This window comes from Xenopus laevis, chromosome 7S (assembly GCF_017654675.1).
Source record: "Xenopus laevis strain J_2021 chromosome 7S, Xenopus_laevis_v10.1, whole genome shotgun sequence".
NCBI classification, from domain to species: domain Eukaryota; kingdom Metazoa; phylum Chordata; class Amphibia; order Anura; family Pipidae; genus Xenopus; species Xenopus laevis.
This window is the reverse complement of record NC_054384.1, coordinates 62,069,916-62,092,894: the sequence shown is the minus strand read 5'-3', so window position 1 is coordinate 62,092,894 and position 22,979 is coordinate 62,069,916. Positions and strand designations below refer to the sequence as shown.

At 36.1% G+C, this 22,979-nt stretch overlaps 1 protein-coding gene across 4 annotated transcripts in view; it reads right to left on the bottom strand.

Moving 5' to 3' along the window:
- Positions 1-22,979, bottom strand: part of fez1.S (fasciculation and elongation protein zeta 1 S homeolog) — a 41,672-nt gene that overhangs the window by 6,261 nt on the left and 12,432 nt on the right. For 3 of the 4 annotated variants that reach the window (XM_041571313.1, XM_018227738.2, XM_018227737.2), the window contains exons 3-9: positions 22,611-22,710; positions 13,140-13,226; positions 6,773-6,938; positions 4,015-4,289; positions 3,084-3,164; positions 1,881-1,956; positions 752-817 (exon numbers count right to left, since the gene is read on the bottom strand). In XM_041571313.1, coding sequence (XP_041427247.1) covers positions 752-817; positions 1,881-1,956; positions 3,084-3,164; positions 4,015-4,289; positions 6,773-6,938; positions 13,140-13,226; positions 22,611-22,710 — 851 coding nt within the window. The remainder of the gene's footprint in view (positions 1-751; positions 818-1,880; positions 1,957-3,083; positions 3,165-4,014; positions 4,290-6,772; positions 6,939-13,139; positions 13,227-22,610; positions 22,711-22,979) is intronic. The other variant, XM_041571314.1, reaches the window with a different exon arrangement.

Here is a 22,979-nt window from a genome sequence, read left to right as displayed (position 1 = left end):
ACATTTTTTAAAAATGGAAAGAGGGACAAAATATTCTGCCACTCTCTGCCAAAAATCCTCTTATTTAATTTAACTTTAGAAATTTCATATCTTTTCCTGGCATCAGTGCAGGAGACCAAAGAGAAACTCAGGATATTTCAATAAGAATCTAGGACTGCAGGCTGAGCTGTCAAAATCGGGACTGTCCATAGAAAAATGGGACAGTTGGGAGGTAGAAGAATAGCTGGATTTTAGTGCAATGTGGCATTGTACAATGGAGTGCAGCCTGTGCAATTACAGGTCATCCAAGTGCCTAATACATTTCAGTTCAGCTCACTGTTATCCATCCCTGTGTGCCCAAAATGAAGAGTGAATTATCTTCCCACAGAAAGTTGAAAACATCTCCTAACTTTATTAGTAGTCTCAGTGATATCATATTACAACAACAGTTCCTTTTTTGCATTTATGAATACTCATGGCAAAAGTGCAATAGCACTAAGGGGTACAAGTGCACACCCCACATGCCCCCTGCCAGTCCCTTATAAATACAGCACTGCTAAATGCAAACAGTGCTGAATACACATAGGAGGTCCTTAGGTCTTTGAGCTTCAAAATAAAGCCAGGAAGGCAGTATGCAAAGTGCAAAAATATGGCCATTGTCTACATTTTGCACACTGTCTTCCTAGTGATAAATGACCCCTAATAGGATCTACAAATACTGTAAACTGTTGGGCACTGAAAACTTTGATTAAAGCAAATAAAAAGTATTTACCTTTTAAAATGTAGTCAGTTAAAAGCATTGGAACCTTTTCACTGTCTTCCTTCATGGCATAAAGTACTGAAGAACATAAGGTATGGTATTAATGATGTTAATATACAGTATTTGCAGTTAGTAAACTAAAAAGATAAAAGAGTAAAAGATAAAGATAAAAGAGTAATTGAAATGGGCGCTTGCTTGGCTAATGATGGAAAAAGACTGGTGTAAAGTGAGAGAAATCAAAAGCAGAATAAATTGGATTGGATGTCAGCAAATGAAACAGAGCTGGCCCAATGAAGGTGTCCATTTGTGTAACCCCCCATGGCACTTTGTCTGGCAGAGTTGGCAGCAGACACAGACCAACATATACTGCAATGAAGAGGAGAGACAAAGAGCTGGTATTGAACGTTCTTTCAATCTGCACAATACAACTGCAATAAATATGTTTTGCAATTTTAGCAAGACTTTAGCAAGCCATAACTTCTTTCCGAGTGGTGTAATTAATGAAGGGGGGTAAAGGGGTGTGTACAAATGAACAAAGGCCAATCCCACTGGCATGCATTACTGGTAAAGGGATTGCTGGTGGTATGCACTTGGAGGGTGGTGCATTGCATAGCGGGGCTCATTTGCAAATTTTGCAAATCTATACGTTTTAGGCTGTATTTTTATTTTTTCCAAGGGTCTCTCCAACTACAAAAGAAGTCGATCTTTTTGTTTCATTTGTGGCTATACACTGTATGACCGGCTTTGTGGAAAAAACAGGTTCTCTAAGAAAGGCTAAGATTCTGACAGCCTAATAGTATATTCCCATAGAAAGGTAGCATCTCTCCTAATGATACTTCTTATTGAGGTACAGTCCTGCACCACAGGACACAATGCAATGTGGTTGATTTTCCAGCAGCACTGCACCTGCCTGCCAGCATCAACATACAGATACATACAGTATATATGCTATTGTACTTCAATCACATCTGGTTGGGCATGTGCAGAGTCATGACCAAGACTGAAAATAAGGAATATGAGCAAAGTAAGCAATTTAAACATTTGAAAGGAATCATCTTTTTAGTGAAAATGTGGTGCATGCTAGGAATTGTTCTCATAAAAAAGACACAACAGCTATTATGCATGTGCTAAAGGGCCTTACTGTTGGTAAGCATCTGCAGGTCCTCAACTGATGGAGGGGTTCCTCTTTTTTCATATGGTATCACTGTGTTGAGATACTAAAAGAATAGAAAATATATATTAAAAAAATATACTGAAACACTATAGGGGGCATTTTTGATAGTATTGCACACCTGTCATAAATGACAAGCTTTAAAGGTCCTTTCATCTAAAGCCATTCCTTTTATCCTCATAGTTGTGCTCAGCACAAATACTTCCTGCCTACTCTCTGAAATTGTAAAAAGTGCACCCCATGATTCAGAGTAACCCTAAAGCTACCACTACCCTTAAAGAGTTCCAGCAGAGACCAGCATCAATTTACAGAACAAACTTGGATTTAAAAAAAAAAGAGGGCTGGAAATAACAGAGGGGGTTATTTACTAAAACTCAACTTTTTCCGACCAACTCCCAAACCCAAATGCCCTGAAATTGCAAAAAATGTTTCTCAAAAAATTGTTAAAAAAAGTTGCAACAAAATCGAGCATGCATTCAAATTGTGTGACTTTTTTAAATTAACGCTCCAAAAATTTGACTTTTTCAAGTTGTTGCCCAAAAAAATCTAATAATTTGGATTATCAAATGAAAACCATCATAAACAGCCCAAAACTATAGCGAAACGTGAAGGCAAAAAACATGTTCCAATTGTTAAAGGGGCGATCTGCCATTGACTTCTACATGACCAACAGGTTTTAGCTGGAGTATTTTCGGATTTTTAGCAGTTTTGGAGCATAATAAATCTTTGGAAATTTGAAGGTTTTTTTCCCTTTAATTTTTTCCCCCTTTAAAACTCGACCAGAAAAATTTGAGGCTTCATAAAAAGGCCCTGAATAATTGCACCTGATTTAAGTAGCTATCTACTTAATTTTTTACAGGAATAGAAGAGGCCAGTGAAGGCAGAGGGCTCTCACCAAAAAAGAAATTCACATTTTTCCATATACTACTTTTAGCATAAGCGTTCATTAAGGAGCCCCATTGTATTTGTTGGTGTGCTTTGGGTTTCAATGATGGAGCAACATAGGCATGAACAAGGTTAAAAGCAAGAGAAATTATACCTGTCCTCTCTATATCAGTTCAGTACAATCAGAATACTGTATACTATGTACTCATGGGAACCCTCTCTAAATCAGTTTAAATGTTATAGGTTAAAGCATTTGCTTGCGACATGTAGTATGATAGGGAAATATACCTGCTTATCATTTCCAGAGTTTCCAAAGGTCTGTCTGATCCCTGACTGAAGAATATTGGAGAGTCCTTCAATGCTGAAACGCTATGGAAAGAATAAACGATATTGAAATATTATTAATGCATAGGAACAGTTCTTAGATACAGTATATTCAATATATTGTGCATTGGTCCCTAAGCTCAGTAAGTGACATCAACACAGAGCACATGCAGTGAATTAGTAGAAAAGAAGATGGGGACCTACTGGGGCATCATTGTAGGTACAGATCTTTGATGCTCAATAATCTGTTTATTTAAGGTTAGAATTGGAAGGAGTTCTTTCATAACAGGCTTCCATATAGTCTGCTGTTGTAGTCCTCTCCTTGTTTTTATATTTTCTAATCAATTCTAAGATGTTGATAAATAAATGTTCAGCTTCCATTTTTTTAATTATCATGTCTAGTTTCTTCTATAGAACTTCCTGCGAAAGCTAAACCTGTAACTGCTACATCATAAAAGCCTTCTACATATACTTTGTAAACACTGCGCAGCACTTACAAAGTAACAGGAGAATTTTCATGGTAAACATATATTTGTGTTTAGGAATCACAGGTAAGCACTGAATCATGTGCATTCTTGGAAATTTTCACATATCATTTGTGTAACTACAGAAAGTTAAACATATACTGTATAAGTACTTTTTATAACTCATATTTACAAAGAAATTAGCAGCAATTACAAAATATAAGTCAGAGAAGCCACAACATTTAAAGTAAATAATTACATCCCAGAAGAAAATAACTCAAATATTGGTACTAACAAAAATTCAAATAGTGTACACATTGATATTACAATAAAGGACAAGAGGTTACAAGGAGTAGATGTGGGTTAAGATCCCAGGGTGCGCAGAATTTTAGGTGCATTTTATCAATCTTGTATATTCAAATAGCCCGTACCTTCATTGGCATCTGCCCGTTTTTCTCTGCACGACTAATGTGCAAACTCATTCCTTTATCTTTTCTCTTCTTCTTCACCAACTCCCTGTGTTCCTTCTGTATATTCTGCACCTCAATCAGAGCAGTGATAAAGGAGTTCTTCACCTCCTTCTCAAATTCTAGCTCATCTCGTCGAGCTAACTGTTGTACCAACTCCTCTGAATAATCACATATGGCTCGTTCAACCCTGTCCAGAAGTTCTGACAATTCCATACTGGTCATATGCTGAAGACCTGCTGGAAATAGCACAATAAATGAGCAACAGACCTGTTGAAAGGATTATACACCTATAAATGAAGCCACCTCATTTTAATTGAAAACATTATCTGTTTTTCATGCAAGTCATAAAAATAGACAATGACAACCCCATTAAATAAATTCGTCAAAAAGATTATGCTTGTTCATTTATATATTGAGCAAAATGATCCAAACTGACAAATTTGTGTGTGGCAAAAGTGTGTGACCATCTCCTTTATAGAGTAACAAATATCCCCCCTTGGAAAGCAATAATTCCAACTAAATCAATGTCGATTAGTCCTGCATATTGGCTATAGGGAATTTTAGCTCATTCTTTGCCTTAACTTTTCACTTCAGTTATTAACATAAGATTTCTATAGGAGTAAGGCCAGAACTTTGCTTTGGCCATTTTAAAAGATTAGCTTTTTTCTGCTTTAACCATTGTGGCACATAGTCTTGTGTGTTTATGGTTGTCTTGCTATAATAGTGACAAGCCATCCTGGTACAAAGGCAACAAAGCAGACCCGTAATACTGATACCACCATATTTTACAGATGACAAATGTTTTCTATGCTGGAATGTAAGTGTTTGCCTTTTACAAAACACAATTCCTCTTATTCAAGCCAAGCAATTCTGTTTTAGTCTCACCCATCCACAGAGCATTTTTCTAGTAGCATCCTCGCTTCCAAATGGTTGGCTGTAGACAGACATCAATGTCTCATTTGGATAGTAGTAGCTTTCTTCTTGCAACCCTGCCAGAAGGCCAATGTTTTTCCAGTGTTCTTTAGCTGGGGGTTGAAATCTCATGGAGTGTCACAGACCTTACTCTTGGTTTGATCTTTGTTGGTTAACCACTGTCCAATTCTATACATTATGCCTCATGGTTGACTGGCAGAGTTTTAGAAATAGTTTTGCTAACTTGTCTAGCCTGGTGTGCATCTCCTTTGTTCAAGCCATGTCATACTTACACAAACCTGTTTTGTGAAGACCCAGAGTTATGTTTTAAATATGACAGGGCCTGAGTATCATCAGATGGAATAAAACATCATCTTTAAATTCCCCTTTAAATGAACTGAGAATCCTTTTTCCACATCACTTTTTCAATAAATAAATGAACAAGTATAATGTTTTTGATTAATTGTTTTAACCTTGTTCTCATTACCTACTGTATATTTAGACCTTGTGTAAAAAACAGATCACATTTAAGTTCATGTTTATGCAGAAATATAATATTGAAAATTCAAAATGGTTAAAAAAAATTCATGCAACACAACTTGCAAAACTTCCCGACCATCATTCTATTAAAAAAAAGAAAGACCTGCCTGGTCATTCTCGAAACCACATACAGTATACTGCACACCAGAATACGACTTTCTACTTACTGAATCACAAAATGTCAAAGTCAATTTTTTTTGCATAATTTGTCCTTGTAGAATTGTGTTGTGGGTAAAATAAAGGAGAGAAAGAAGAAGGTGACAAAAGACTTTCTTTTCAAAAGGATTAAAAAACAAAAATGTGCTATGAGATAAAACAAATTAAATAAAACCAGCTTGAAAAAAAGCTTGAAAGAAGAGATAAAGATGAAAATGAACGGTAGTGGAAAGATCAAGTTTAAGCTGAGATGTGATGGGAGACTGGTAAAAAAGCCAAAAAAAAGGAAAACTGAGAACAGAGAAATAGGAGAAAATTCCTAAAGATGAAAAGGAACATGAATTAAAGGGCATGTAAAGTCTAAAATAGAATAAGGCTAGAAATGTTGTATTTTGTATACTAAATATAAACATGAACTTACTGCACCACAAGCCTAATCAAAGAAATAATTTATGCTTTCAAAGTTGGCTACAGGGGGTCACCATCTTGTAACATTGTTAAACATCTTTGCAAAACTAAGACTGGGCACATGCTCAGTGTGGTCTGGGCTGCTTAGGGATCATCATAAACAAAGCTGCTTGAGTTCTGCATGGCTGGGAAGTAAGGTGGGGGCTCCCCCTGCTGTTCATAAGTATGATTGTTTCCCTGCTCAGCAGTTAGGGACCATCTGACAATTCCTATCCACAGCAGTAAATGAAGGGAGAATTTCACTGCATACAGTCAGGTTTCTTATAAAAAAACGGTACACATTTTTTAATTAAAGTATATTGGAGATAGGTTTCTTTTTCATTAAAGAAAGTAAAAATGGGATTTTATTTTTTTGCCTTTACATGCCCTTTAATGAATGGGGATAAAAGAAAACAAAAATTTTGGTGAATTAAAAAAATTTGTGAATAAAAGAGGATGCGGGATGTGTTAAGCAGAATAACAACAAGTTATAAAAGCAACAGTCCAGAGAAACGTGTTCTTAAAAAGATGATACCAACAGGTGAGTGATGAGAAAATATGTATATTATACAGAACATATTATAATGCCTGTACAATATGTCGTTTTTATTTGAGGATCCTGGCCATTAAAACCATTTTTTTAGAAACTTGATGTATTGCTTACCTTCAGTAGACCAATTATTGTTAAAATTCTGACTCAAAGCTTGCATCTCCTGAAGGAGAACTGAGTCAGAATGTGAACACATAATTTCAGTGTCATGGTCCTCATCATCAAGATCTTCTTCTGGATCTGGAGAATTCTGCATCATTTCTTCAATTTCCTCTATAACCTTGGGCCAAAAAAAGTATTTTTTAAATTATAGAAGTCCACCACACTACAAAACTACAAATACAAAAAAACTACTATAATGTGGAATTGAGAGCTTAAACAAAGTTAAAAGAGAAATGAAAAGGCATGCTACATTAAGGGGCATATTTATCAAGGTTCAAAGTTCGAAGTTAAAAAAATTTCGAATTTTCGAATTCAAAAAGACCAACTGAATAGAGGTTTTTGGGGGTCGAAGTGGTCCATATTCAGCCTACTTCGAATGGTACGATCGAAGGAATATCGGCTTCGATCTACTTTGCTTCGAAGTTTTACCCCCTAAAAACTTTGATCTCTCAAACTCCACCAATTGCCTCCATATAGGTTCTAGGAGGTACCCCATAGGCGAATGGTCGAGGTTTATGTTTTAAAGAGACACTATATGATAAATTTCGATATTCGAATTTTGACGTTTTTTTTCAACTTTGATTCGAAGTTGGACTATTTGATGGTCGAAGTATCCAAAAATTACTTATAAATTCGAAGTTTTTTACTTCAAAAATTCACTTCAACCTTTGATAAATCTGCCCTTAAGTAAACAGCAGTGAGGAGCTTCAGGAGGTTAACACAAGCACCCAAGGAAGGATCTTTTGATCTGAAACATGTAGTGCGATTTTACAAAAAAAGGATCACAGTTTGATTGATCCGGTTCTCCAGAGTGATAGTGTCAATTTATGAAGTTTCAGGAGGTAGAGGCATCAAGGATTTACTGAAGACAGTACATTTTAAATGTTCAAACTGGAAAAGTCAAAAAATTCCAATTGCTTTAAACTTAATTCTACTATATACAACTTAAATACTATTTAATACACTACATGGTAATGTGTACAATTACATTGGAGGACAGATAACAGGGAATATTTTTCACATAGAAAAGATCAAGGAACTAGAGGCCACCCCTTTAGATATGAGGAACTGGACTTTCCTTTGAGGGCTGGGACACACTGGGCGATTTGGGGAGATTTAGTCGCCTGTCGACTAATCGCCGCAACTTTCCACGACCAATCTTCCCCGAATGCCTCCCCTCGCTCTGCACGTGGCTAAAATGAAAAATCGCCTGCGCTAATCACACGCGGCGATTCGTTTTCCGAAGTCGCCCGAAGTTTCCTTGTGAGGCAACTTCGGAAAACGAATCGCCGTGTGTAATTAGCGCTGGCGACTTTTCATTTTATCCAGGCGCAGAGTGAGGGGAGGCATTCGGGGAGAAAAGTCGCTGCGATTAGTCTTCACTTCAAGGGCAGGGAGTTTGTGTGATGCCCTGCCAGATAATGTTATGAAGGTAGATTCTATTAATACCATTTAGTGTGGCTTGGGTGACTTCCTGGCCAAAATGTAATACCCAAGGCTACAGTGATCTTTAGATCTACAGTTAGTTTAGAATACAGTAGGGGGCACATTCACCAAGCTCGGGTGAATGAATTGAGGAAAAAAAATTCAAATTTTTAGTAGTTTTTTGTGCTCCTCGACTATCGAATTGGCGTAAATTCGAGTAGAATGATTCGAATAGATAGAGCAAAAAAACGATGCGACTATTCACCCATACGATAGTCGAAGTACTGTCTCTTTTAAAAATCATTCGACTGCCTACTTCGCCAGATTAAACCTACCGAATTGCTTTAAAAGCCTATGGGAAAGTCCCATAGTCCCAAAGGAAAATCCTTTGATCGAATATTCGATCGTGCGACTATTCGCCGGGCGAATATTCGCCCATTCGACTATTCACCGTAAATTCGCCCGAATTCCCTATTCGATTCGATTCCCTAGTCGAATTTCGAGGGATTTAACCCCTCGAAATTCGACCCTTGATACATCTGCCCCCTAGGTTTGTAAATATATTTGTAGGTATGTTTGTATATTGTACATGACTCTGTGTGTTTATTTGTGGACTGGGGTTTATTTTTAGGGGTTTAACTTGACGAAAATGTGCCTTTAATGCATCTTCAACCAAAATGAAATAATTAATATGTAACTATTGGGATAGCTAAGCGCAAGAGAAAGTTACAGTAAGTTATAGGTTAAAACATATGACTTAGAAAAGAGAGTAATTAAAAGGCAAGGAAAGCATCAATCAACTTATCTTATCTGAAATGCCTACACAGAATATCCTTTTTTTTAGTGCTCTTCAATTACTTTAATTTACAATCATTTTGGTGTAGCAGAATATTATTTGGCAAAATATGTTGATTACTTTACACTAATATACTCTTATGGCACTGATCTTTACTAAGAACAAGGCCACAATTCAGCATAATCTAACCCTGCAGGGAATTGGGGCATGCACAGAGATGATCTTCAACAGGCAGCTACTGTATGAGCGCTACGAGATTGCTTGCAATCCACAACACCCGTCAATCGCATTTTTAGCTTCAGGAAGACATAGCATCGTTCCTTCTCAAGAAGGAACTAGACAAAAAAAACATGGTGGTGGCTATTATAGAGTGGTGGAAATCGCGCAAGCATCTATCAATTGAAGGAGACACTACTGAAAGAAAATAATGTAGCGACTATACACCTACGTATACAGCTAATGGGTAACCGTTATGAGTCATGAGTTAAGAGTCATGGTAACAACATCAAGGACTGCAAATCTCCCAAACACAATCTGTATCTTTACTTTGAGATGAGACCAAATTTAGCACACTGTCACATAAAAAAATAATACATAAATTATGTACTAATTGTACATAAAGTAATAGCATTTTTTAAGAGCTCTTTGTTATATTTTAGCAATAAAGTTTAATCCCAATCTGTTTCCAATTATCCCGACTGTGCCATGAAAATACTGGGTTACAGGGGCTGTGAATCAGAAAATGATTATGGTTGTCACTGTTACATTAGGGGTATGGTTGAATCTTCCCCAAATCACAGTGAAATTTACTACAGACTCCTTCATGCTTTCGAGTTAAGTAACCTTGCAAAGGTCCATTATTCCAGAAAGCCCAATGTTTTGAGATCTAGTTTATTGCATAGCTTGCAATTACTGCATGGTATTGCTGTGTTTCATTCAGCAGTCTCAGCTATCAGGAACTGCAATTTAGAGCTGATTATTGCTCACCAGAATAACGTTATACAGGGAACACCAGAGCTTGTAGCCTCATTATAATCATTGCTGTTTCATGATCAGAATGACTCGCCTGCAATGCAATGTGGTTCATTAGGTAAATTATTGATTGACAGTGGGAATATCTTTTTTTTTTATATATATATAAAAATTATTGTAAAAAATAATAGTACCACTGGCACTAAAGAAATAAGTCTCCTGTTATCCAATATATACATCTGGGATCCTCTCCATTCTCTTGCTGGTAATACCAACCTAGTACCGTATCCATAGCAACACTGACATAAATCCTGCGTCATTAGTTCTTATATTTATTTATTTATTTACATGCCTTGGAAGAATTGGTTTGCCTCTCCGAGGCACTATAAAAAAAATTGATGTGCTAGGTTCTTTGAAATAATTATTACACTGGTAACCTTTGTTACGTGTTTGTCAACATAATGTGCTCATAAATAAACTGATACTGTATTTGCCAGAGATAATAAAACAAAATGAATCTCTCCTAGCGTGTGACTTATTTGGTGAATATATGACAAAATAAAACACAAAATTATAAGGGGACATATGCTTTAAATATTGTGTATCCCCGGCTAAAGGCATGTAACACTTATTTGTCATAAAACCTATTTGTAAATGTTCTCTTCCCTTTTGTTTGACAGCTATTGCACTCTTTATTTAATAAGCGCCTGTTATGAGTTGCTATATAAAATAAATCGTGTTCTACCGCTCGGACATTAAATCATTCTGTATGCGAGCTTCCACCTTCACACACGCCAGTTTAAATATATAAGGCAGTAGGGCTGCTCTGTCTGTAAAGAACATTCTCAATGCGGCACACGTCGCAGCAACGACATAAAGAAAAATGAATCTCAAACAAACAGGGCTTTGCAGCACCGCTGTACGAATGCACATTAAATCAGGTGAAAGAAGAAAGAATTGTTGATATAAATAATAGTGGAATTTTACCACTATTACATTCAGTTACATAGGCCTCTACTGATGAGTTTTGGTAATGTTTGTGAGACAGTAATGTTGTGGTACAAAATGTTATCTGCGTCATCTTGTTTTGATTATTTTTTGTCTTTGAACAGCCTGAATTTGTAAATGTTTTTAAAAACCTGGACCCAGCTTTGAAGAGATCACCATTCATTGGACAAGCTAACATGATTTATTTTTTAAGTGTGTTTCTCAGCCCAATGCAAGTGCTTTTATTGACAGAGGTGGCTGTGGATTGGTATTCATATGCAATTGCAGATGAGGCATGACAATTTTGGGTTTAATGATGCTCTAGATGTAGGCAGGGTAGCTACCTAGCTAGGGTGGAATAGGGGGTTGGTTAAATTTACACAGTTACATAGTTAAAAAATAGATTATAATGCAGCAAGCTTGGGCTCTAGTTCTGGAGCACACTAGTCTGTGTCCCTTAAATGTGTGTCCCCTGACTGTACAAACTGTAGACACAACTGAGCACTTATTTCAACCACTAGATACATGTGATGTCACTTTGCATGTGTGCACCAGATTGAGATAACCAGTGAGACAGGAAGCGAGCCAGTGAATAATGGAGCAGGAAGACGGGGTGGGTTGCAAGTGATGGGCCAATCCGACCCGTTTTGCTTCGCCAAAAATGCACCAAAATGCATTGAAATGTATCGGTGTCAAATTATTTTGTCATGCAAGATGAAGTGTATCAAATTTTTTTTGCTGCTTGACAATTTTTTTCAACCATTCTGTGTCATTTTTGTGGAGAAAAGTTTCCATCATCACGTGCATGGCATCATCGGTGGGGTGGAGGTGGTCTTGGAGGAATTGTGGGTGCGAACAGGCAGGGTGTGAGCCATTAGCATATCTTGATCGTTCCGGACCACCTACAAAGTTATTTTTAGAAGGGTCCTCCCCCTTTAGCCACCCTTTGAGTAAACCGGAAAGTTTTAACTTAGCATATGGCTGGGAACGGTGAACTACCATTCAGCGGACCCCATGCTCCAGGTGACTGGTGTGAGCTGTTGGGGTACGGGTCCAAGTAGTATTAGAACTACTTGATATGCCTCTGTTTGGCTTTCTGTACCAGAGTAAGCTTTGTGCCTGTTATTACATATGGAAACTAAACTCTGTACTCGGCATGATCATGTCACTAACCAGTTACACTAGAACTGATGCACCCACTACCAAAAATCAGGAATTAGGCCCAGACAACAAGTAGAATGAGGCCCAATGAGACAAAAAAAATTATTGTCAGACCGATGCCCACACCCCTAAACTACCCAGTCAAACCCATTATAATTAAATCACAACCCATAATCTACTCAAACCCAGCCCACAATCTGCCCAAACCCTGCCCACTGTACCACAAGCTGGCTTGTACCTATTTAACATGTATTGCTATAATCTATGTTTTGCTGATTTTTTTTTGTTTTTTTATGGATTTTAGCTAACAGTTAAGGCTTACCCATGCATGTACAACATTATACTGATAATCAATAGATTTATCAATGTGAGAAAACGTGATAAAACATTAAGACCAGCTGCAACTTTTCTTTATTTTAAGTAGAGAATCTCCATTACATACATAATTTAACCCCCCATAACACCACTAGATGTCTCTAAAGTGTCACTGTTCCCCCAGATTAGTAACACTTTCCTAGCACAAGGAATCAAAATGTATTATGAGAATGTTTAAGTGAGCAAAACATATTTGTGTAACTTTAGTAAATGACCCACAGAAATCTATTTTATATATTTCAACATTGTAATATGCTGATTTTTAGACAAACGAAGTACATGATTCTGTATCTTTGGAATTTGCATTGACATTGTAGATGAAATTTGGGATTTATGTTAACATTCAGAAAGTAGAATTAGTATAAAACTGTATACATCGTGTACATTTACTGCTCAGTATGATTTAGTTTTGCAAGCAGCAGCAAAAGTCAAAATAAGAGGAGGAGCTTCACTCCTGATTGTGATTACTAATTCTTGATGTTACTTTATGTACAAGTATTTAATAAATTCCTGAGAGTAAAATTATATCTTATTGACTTGCAGTGAATGAGACAGAACTGCTCACAGTAACATTTTTGTTAATTCAGCTCTCTGTGGCCTTACCTGATCTGCAGTAAGTAAGGGCTCCTCAATAATACCCGAATCATTTTCACTTTTCTCATTCAGCTCTTCTTCATCTTTTTCATGGAACTAGAAGGGAATTGTAAACACAGTTTGATTTTTGGCATTGCAGACTATGACTAACAAAACAAAGCAAATGAGGCTCGTTGTATCTTAAAGGGATACTGTCATGGGAAAACATGTTTTTTTAAAAATGCATCAGTTAATAGTGCTGCTCCGGCAGACTTCTGCACCAAAATCCAATTCTCAAAAGAGTAAACAGATTTTTTTATATTCAATTTTGAAATCTGACATGGGGCTAGACATATTGTCAGTTTCCCAACTGCCCCCAGTCATGTGACTCGTGCTCAAGGAACTCTTCTGTGACTTATAATATCCTTAAGGCTGAGTAAGTCTAGGAATCATGTAATAAAGTTTATTTTTATTTAATATTTTTATTAAATTAATATTTTTTATTTAAAAATTGTAAATGTTGTTCTTACCCGCCGCAGCAGTTTTGGTTCCTACCAGGATGCTGAGTGAATTTTAGTAGTTCCCTGTTAGAAATAGTTTTATCATGACTTATTCTAAGAAAAACACTGTATTTCCCATCCCTTCAATATAACAGAATTTTTTTTTCCAGACTATGGAATTTTCATGTCTGCAGTGCTCAGTCTATATGATGTTTGCTAGATGACATCATTTGGTGTCACTCAGATTTAGAAAATCATGGGAAACATGGCTAATGTTCACTCTGGAGTATAACATACAGCCATTATATGGCAGAATAATATAATTACACAGTAATTGGTCTTTACAGTCAACTTTATATGACACTACATTGTCTAATCACTAGTCCAGGCTGTAGTTCACAAAAATCATTAGCATAGATGTCCTTAAAGGAACAGCAACATCAAAAAATTATAGTGTAATGAATAAATAATGTAGTGTTGCCCTGTACTGATAAAACTGGGGTGTTTGCTTCAGAAATGCCACTATAGTTTACATAAAGAAGCTACTGTGTAGCCATAATAATAGATAAGCTATGTAGCATCCCATTGTATACTACAAAACTTGTCTGTTATCTGCTGTGTATCCTGAGCCTTTTCTTATAGTTTATATAAGCAAGCTGCATCAACCACAATAAGGAATATTCAATAAAAATTGTATTTAGTTAAGCACAATACAGGTGTATAGATGTGTTTTAAAAAACAAAGTTACAGTGAAAAGGTATGATCGAAATCTGAATTTAGCATTCTGACTGTTCAGTATTAATGTAGTTTGATTCAGTGGCTTGCGTCTTTAAGGGGTTGTCTGCAAGGTCAGCATGAATGGAGTAAACATCCTGCTCATAATCAACATGATTTGGCAAGAGCTTTGTTGATAATTATGTCCAATTTACTAAATTCCCTTTAGAACAAGCAAGGAAAGCACTTCCACTAAAAGCCATAGTATTCAACCCATTTGGTATAGTGGAGACTGCATTGCATTTCAGAGAAATACAGAATGTAGCCATCAGTGAGGTGAACAGTTACATAAGTCGATCAATGTTTCCTGTTATGACTGAATAATGAATTAGCAAAATAAAGGCCTTGGGGGGGGAGTCAGAGTACAGTGAAAACATTTTTTATGGAATGTATTTCTGAGAAGAATTACAGGAGGTCCCATTGCATCAAATGCTGCTTCAGACTCATCATCCAATCTAATAAATTCAGTGGCATTTTTTCCCTTTAATTTGGATAGCTCGTACTCTGGCAGCTGACAGCATATTCTGCAACACTCCACATAAGACTACTGACTAGCAAGTGATCAGAAAATAAATTGAAAACATAGCCCCATTCAACATTAAAATGTACATACAATTCTGACTGTATGCATCCATGAATTCTGATTGTACTAGTCAGATGTAAAAGGGAGCTTCTTCGAGGTAATAAAGTAATTAGTGTCAGTATTAAGATGGCCATACACATGCAGATTTTGTCACCAGCCTGTGTACAACTGACTATTGGGATGATGTGGTCAGAACGATTGTAAATTTTATGATTGTTCATTTCATAAACGTTTCATCAATGTATTGATAAGTAGACAAAATCTGCCCGTGTATGGCCACCTTTAGACAACATTGACAGAGAGTTAACTGAAAAAACAACAACAAACCAAACAAATGAAACATCAAAATAGCTACATGACTAAGCCTGCACATCACATATTGCCTTGTGAAACTTGCAGAATGTGGCTCCACTTGCCTGGTTGATATTGGCTCCCTGTATGGTAACAATACAATGAAGAACCAAATAATATACCCCGGGAATCAGTGGTAGTATTTATTTATTTGTATGCAAATATAAGGACCCTATTCACTACAAAACACTAGAACATGTAAATAAAAGGATGGTATTCATCCCAGAGTACTACCATAGCTTAGCTCTATGATTGCCAAAAATCTCTTAACTAAATTTTAACGGGCTGGCATGGTGATGATGTTCTACTATGGTGCCAATATTCAAAAAGGATCCTGTTCTCAGCCTAAAAAACTATAGCTCTGCTAGTTTGACATCAATGATAGGAAAGATTTTTTTAGAGGATACGGAAATACACTGCAAATAACAATACTATACAATTGTGTAAGTATGGTTTTATGCATTAATAGATCATGCCAGATCATTGCCTTCTGTTAGCTTATGTGAGGAAGTGAGCAGGAACCTAGACACTGACAATAGATCTTGTCAATCTAATCTATCTGCTTTCTATGAGATTGTAAGCAGAAACTAGACTCTGGGGTGGCAGTTTGTGTGATCTACTTAGACTTCGTGAAAGCACAGATAACCACACAGAAGGTTTCTGATCACATTAAGGTAAATTGGCCTGTAACATTTATTAAAGTATGTAGTATTAGTAGTATTAAAACCAGGATTAAACTAATTTTCTCTAAAACCAAAAATCCAAATATCCAATAAGTGAAAACAAAAAAAAAACTCTGAATGATGTGCTAAAAAATAGAGATACCTGTAAAGCCATTCGAAAATTAGAGTTTTTTTGGACAATTTCTAGCGGAAAAAATCCAAAAATCTCTAAAAAAAAAGTCTGAATGGCTAAGAAATGGTCTAATAGGGTCAGCACAGTTTCAATTGACTTTTTTTAGGACCACAACTGGTTTTACTTGCCAAAGTTTTGTATTAGAGTTTTTTGTGGATTGTACATTTAATAAATCTCAAATTTTTAGTTATTGGGGCCCATTTATTAACAATCGAATTTCATTTTTTCCAACGAATCTCGAAAAAGTAGTGTTTTTTCTTAAAAGCTCTAAAAATTCAATATTTATTAAGTGTAAAATCCACAAAATTTGCCAAGTAAAAGTTGCTAAGGCCCTATAGAAGTCAATGGAAGCTAGACTGATTTTAATCAATTCAGAATTTTATAGGTTTTTGGATTTTGTTCCCTGCTAGGAATTGATTAGAATTTTAATTTTAAATCATATAAAAGTCAATGGCAGATGGTCCCTTTAACTTTTGGAACATGTGTTTTACCTTCTGGATTCTCAAGAGTTTTGGGCTGTTGCACTTTTCAAACTGACGCTCGATTTTGTTAGAACATTTTTTTGATGCAAATTTTTTGAGACGTTTATTAATAAATTAAGGGGATTCGGGCTTGGAGTTTGATCAAATTTTTTTTTCAAAACAGTGAGAAGAAATCGAGTTTTAGTAAATGACCCCCTTTATATTTAAATTCTATGATACTAGTGATTTTAGTGAAAGTGAGTTCAGTCGAAGTTTCAAAAAACTCTAAAACCACTAAAATGAGAATTTTGATACATAAAATGTTTTAAAAATACAAATTTAAAGAGAAGAAATATCAATTGTGAAATAAAAAAAGAAATCCAAATGTTAGTAAATAGGCCCCATAGTATTTGTTCTTGGTTAGAGAACTGGCTGAAGGATAGATTACAAACAGTGCTGGTAAATGGAACATTTAATAATGGTACCAGTGCAGTGGATTACTGCAAGGTGCTGATAAATGCAAGGTTATGCACTTTGGTAGAAATAACACAAGGACTAGTTATATAGTAAGTGGCAGTGTGTTTGGGGTTTTTAATTGAGAAGGATTTGGGTATTTTTGTGGCTAATAAATTGTGAAAATTTAGCCAGTGTCACTACTGTCTTGTATAAAAAAGGGTAATAACTCAAGGGAAGAAAACATAATTTTGCCTCTTTATAGGTCCCTGGTAAGGCCTCATCTTGAATATGCAGTGCAGTTTTGGACTTCAGTCCTTAAGAAGGAAAATGGTGTAAAACTGTAGGGAGTGCAGAGGCATGTAATTAGACTGGTAAAAGCAACTGAAGAGAAAAGATTGTCAAAGTTGGGGTTGTTTCCTCTGGAGAAAAAGGCGCTTGCAAGGGGACATCATTACACTTAACAAGTATATTAGAGGACATTATAGACAGATAATGCTGGAGCTTTTTCCCAAAAAATAGATCAATGACCCAGAGGTCACCCCCTTGACTTGAAGAACTGAATTTGGTGGTTATGGTGAGGGCAGTGAGATTGTGTAATGACCTGCTGGATGATGTTGTGATGGAAGATTCTATTAATGCCTTTAAAGGAGAAGGAAAGACTGTTAGCACTTGGGGGTGCCAAATGTAAGGCACCCCCAAGTGATTGTATTGACTTACCCGAAACCCCAGGCCGGTGCTCCTATTGGCAGAAAACTGCATCGCCCCGGGGTTATTCCAATGAGCACAATGGAGAGATCCTCTTCTGGCGTCTTCTTTATTCAAATTTCCCAGGGCAAACGCATGTGCAGTAGAATGAAATAGGCAAATTTTTAGTTAAAGTTCGGCTTTTTCGTTCTACTGCGCATGCGCAACAACGTGAAGACAGAGGAAGCAGGAAGAAGATATCTCCGTGGTGCTCACTGGTATAACCCCGGCACGGTTCAGTTTTCTGCTGATAGGAGCACCATCCTGGGGTTTCAGGTACTGTAAGTCAATGCAACACTTGGGAGTGCCTAACATTTGGCACCTCCAAGTGATAACAGACTTTCTTTCTCCTTTAAGAGTGACTTGGATGCCTTCTTGAACAAGCATAATATCCAAGTCAATAGTGATCTTAAGATCTACAGTTAAATAAGTATAGGTATTGGTATAAATAGCTCCAATTTGTGAGTGTATTGATAGGTCTGCATGTGTATATATATATGTGCACTGGGGTTTATTCAGAGGAGTTGAACTTGATAGGTTTTCTTTTTCAAACCAAATGATCTATGAAATGTAACTATGTGTTTGCATTTCTTCTTCCAGTATTTTCATACCAAAAACAGTTCCCATTTATGACCTGGGAAGAGTTTCTGAGAACTGACACGTGTTACAGTGTTTTAGTAGTCAGACTCAGAGAAGAAAAATGATAAGCAAACACTACTCAATATCAGTTCCATTTATGAATAACTTTATAGGCATTGAAATGTATATTAGAAACTTTCTTAGGATTATATATTTTATTAAGCAAAAACCTAATCCTTTTACTTTCCATTAGTTTATAAGTGTCTTTTTTATTCTCTATTAGGACAAGTCTGAGAGGGTTGCAATTAAACACATCTTGACTGTTGTTACAATATTGTGTTTTTCAGTTCTTTTAGTTGTCCACATTGAAACTAAGAAATCAGGAACTAGCAAATGCAGAGTGATTAAACTGCTCATAGGCTTGGTGTTCTGGGACCTGAATTAGCTACACTCTCTAATCTATGAAGAAAAACAAGCAGCAGCACATAGGCAGCCTGGATCATTGTTTGGTGCCTAGTTATTAAGGTTATAGTTACAAACGGTAAAAAAATAAAATTTAAACAGAAAATTAACAAATGATAGACTGTACAGGTATGGGATCCTGTAGTAAATAACATTTCCAGAAGGCTGTATAGATAAGTGAATTATCATTTACTATATTGAAGGAAAGTGTACAGAGAATATTTGTTGCTTTTTAAACACTGTTCGGTTATTATACAATATACATTTTCTACATTCCAACAAAATGTCCTTTAAATTTGGTTTTAAGTTAGTGAATTATGTCTTATTTAGCGAAATAATTAATATTAATTTCAATAAAAATTATGGAGAGTCTTTAAATAATGATTTATAAGCAGAGATCTATTATTCAAATACACTAAAAGGAACATTTGTATGTAGTGTATATACTGCATGCGCATGATGTATGATGTATTTTTTTAACTTTGGTCATACTTATACAATCAGTCTAAATTTGAGAACAAGCTACGGTAATCTTTATTACTGTTTACACTTTCACCATTCCAAAAGAATAGCAAGGCCTTAACTAATCTGAATCAGTTCCTTACACTAAGGGGCTGATTCACTATGGGTCGAATATCGAGGGTTAATTAACCCTCGATATTCGACTAGGAATTGAAATCCTTTGACTTTGAATATCGAAGTCGAAGGATTTAGCGCAAATTCTGCGATCGTACGATTGAAGGATTATTCCTTCGATCGAACGATAAAATCCTTCGAATCGAACGATTCGAAGGATTTTAATCCAACGATCGAAGGAATATCCTTCGATCAAAAAAAGTTAGGCAAGCCTATGGGGACCTTCGCCATAGGCTAACATTGACTTCGGTAGCTTTTATCTGCCGAACTAGGGGGTCGAAGTTTCCCTCGATTCGAAGTCGTAGTCATAGTCGAAGGTCGAAGTAGCCCATTCGATGGTCGAAGTAGCCCAAAAAAAACTTCGAAATTTGAAGTTTTTTTACTTCGAATCCTTCACTCGAATTTAGTGAATCAGCCCCTAATGGTCACAAAGATTCAATAAAAATATGATTTGCCAACCCTCCATGATTAAGGCCCCAGTTTAAATATAAACCTTGCAACAAACCATGTGTGAGTTTTTTACAGAAACACCCTTTTTCTTTAAGAACTTTATTTCGGGAAAACCTGGTTGCAATTTTTTTAGTGGAAAAAAACTAGTACAAACAAGAATCACATTGTTTGATTAATTTTCAACAATGCTGAATAACTCAAGTGTCATTATAAATTGGGGAAGTAAAGTTGTTACAGACGAACCCCATTGACTTCTATAAAAACTCCCTGGTCTTCCAACCAGAAAATACTTTAATCCACTGGATGGGTCCAACACCACTAGAACGTAGGTACGACCTTGGCTTAACATGGGCAGAATGATTCTTCTTCTGCCCTGGCAAAAATTCCTTAAAATCTGGAATCCGTGGACTGAGAAGAGAGTAGACAAGCCTCTACAGCATAACCTATTACACCGCTGACATTAATGTTCTTGCTTCATCTACCTGCAATGACCTTTGACTATTCTTTACTTTACTTAAAGGAAAACTATACCCCCTAAAAAATGTAGGTCTCTATAAAAAGATATTGCTTAAAACAGCTATGTAAAACCCTGCTTCATGTAAATAAACCATTTTCATAATAATATACTTTTCTAGTAGTATGTGCCATTGGGTAATCATAAATAGAAAATTGCCATTTTAAAAAACAAGGGCCGCCCCCAGAGATCGTACGATTCTATGTGCTCTCAAACATACCAAACAAACTATACTTGTTAGGTCACATGAGCCAATTAACAGACAGAGTTCTGTCTTTTGCTTCAACACTTCTTCCTGTTACAGTTAGAGTTGTAGTATTTTTGGTCAGCTGATCTCTGAGGCAGCACATAGACCATCACAAAATGGTGGTTCAAGGCAAGAGATGTAAAAGGGCAAGATTTACTTAAATATATAGACCAGTTTGGTAAGATTCTTTATAATGCCACTTAATATGATGTAAACTATCTGTTGCTTAAGTGTTCATTTTGGGGGTATAGTTTTCCTTTAAACATGCTGTCTACCTATTTTTTGTATATTGTACTGGTGCAGTGGTCCAGGCAGGTAGGGTGGAGGGGATGGTCGGTTGCTTAAAGGTTAACACTGTTAAAACAATATTTTTTTTCAAATGATTATGTTCCAGTCACTTATACATTGCAAGTACTGCCCATACACCTTGTAAATGAGTCCACAATATAATATTGCCTCTTGGACAACAGTTTACAGTATGCATATTAAACATCAATATATCAGAATATGTTCTCCATACAGTATATTCCTACTGCTTTAGAACAAAAAATGTAATCAAATTAGAAAACAAAAAAATAGCATTTTTCAGATATCCAAAGCTAAAGACAAAAAAAGTTAAATTCCCTTGCATTTTATTTCTTTTCCTTGACTTAATTTCACCTCATTCTTCACATTTTTGCTCAGTAACCTTTTTCTACTGTCCATCTCTCCCATGCCTTTTGTACCAACCGTCACCCTGTCGTCACCCATCCACATTCATGCCAATTAAACATAGCGTATTATAGCTTACATTTCCTGTTTCATTCCCCAGGGCCTCTCTACAGTCTACACTGGCCTTTATTTAGAAATCCTGTTACTAAGCAGAATTCTATTGGAAGCTACATGCATGCTTAGCATAGACTTGTCTTAACTCCTTCTTTTTACATTTACAGTTTAATGAAATGTTAGCTACTAATAAAAGTGTCTTTATATAGTGAATAAAGTACCCCCTTTTGTAAAATATAAGGATATTATAAGTTACCGAGGAGTTTCATGACCATATAAAAACACGAGGCCGAAGGCCGAGTGTTTTTATACAGGTCATGGAACTCCAAGGTAACTTCTAATATCCTCATATTTTACAACTGGGGGTACTTTATTTATTATAATACACAAGTTTCAGTGAGTCATGTGACAGAAATGACATCAGAACTCACCTTTTATAACTGATGACATCAGAACTCACCGTTTATAAGGATATAATTTACAAGATATTCATAGCTTTTGTGTATTATATAAATATAATAATGTTTTTATATACATATCCATAATAATATTCATTGTTTAAAACCTCAGCCTGACCAATGTAATGAGACGGCTATGCAATTTTGTTGTCACCTGGTGAGTAATGCTGTTAATAAAACCACGTCATTAAGTGCAGACTCCGTTTATTATTAGCAGTGAAACAAAGATTAATATACTTAATATTAATATACTTAATATACTTTCACAGTGAACAAATTAAATAAATTTAAAGCTTCCAAGTTTCATGCATTTGGGATGTTAACTAGACATGCTTGTTAAAGGCTGGAGAACTATTATACAAAAAGTATGACACGCCAATACCTTCCTAAAGCTTGAATTTGTCTTAGTATTATGATTAGCAAAATATGAGGACACATTTAGGTTAAGTTGCAGATTATTCAGAATTATGGCACTAAAATGTGTTTTATGTAATTCTGTGTTGGTAAAGGATTTCTATTTGAATCCTCAGGATTTTCTCAGTCTGTAAATTAAAATCAATTAAATCAACCTGTACAAAGGCTGTTCTTGTTTCCCTTCTGTTCACTGATTACTGGCATAAAAAGACAAGAGAGACATGATACTCAATTCTGAAATGCTGAAAATACCTCAGAGTCAGACATGTTTCCATTCAGTGATTCAAGGCTCTGATCTCTCCATGTCTCTCCCGTTAGTGGAATATAATTGTCAGTGAGAGCATCCCAGACCCTGCAAATAAAAGATCTCTTTGTTAGTTGATGCCAGCTGGGGCTAGCCTTGCCCAAGTATAAAATAGCCATCTATGTGTTCAAAGATGAGGTCACCTCCTTTTGTGACAGTTCAGTTTACTATACAACAGTTAGAGGCCATTTGGTTTTCATAAGGTTCCTTTCCACCAGCAAAGATTTATTTTCATAAATAATGGCTACTTTCCAGGAAAAGTGACTGGATATATATGTATGTCGGGCATTTGTCCTAGTGCTGTTGGTGCTGTTGGT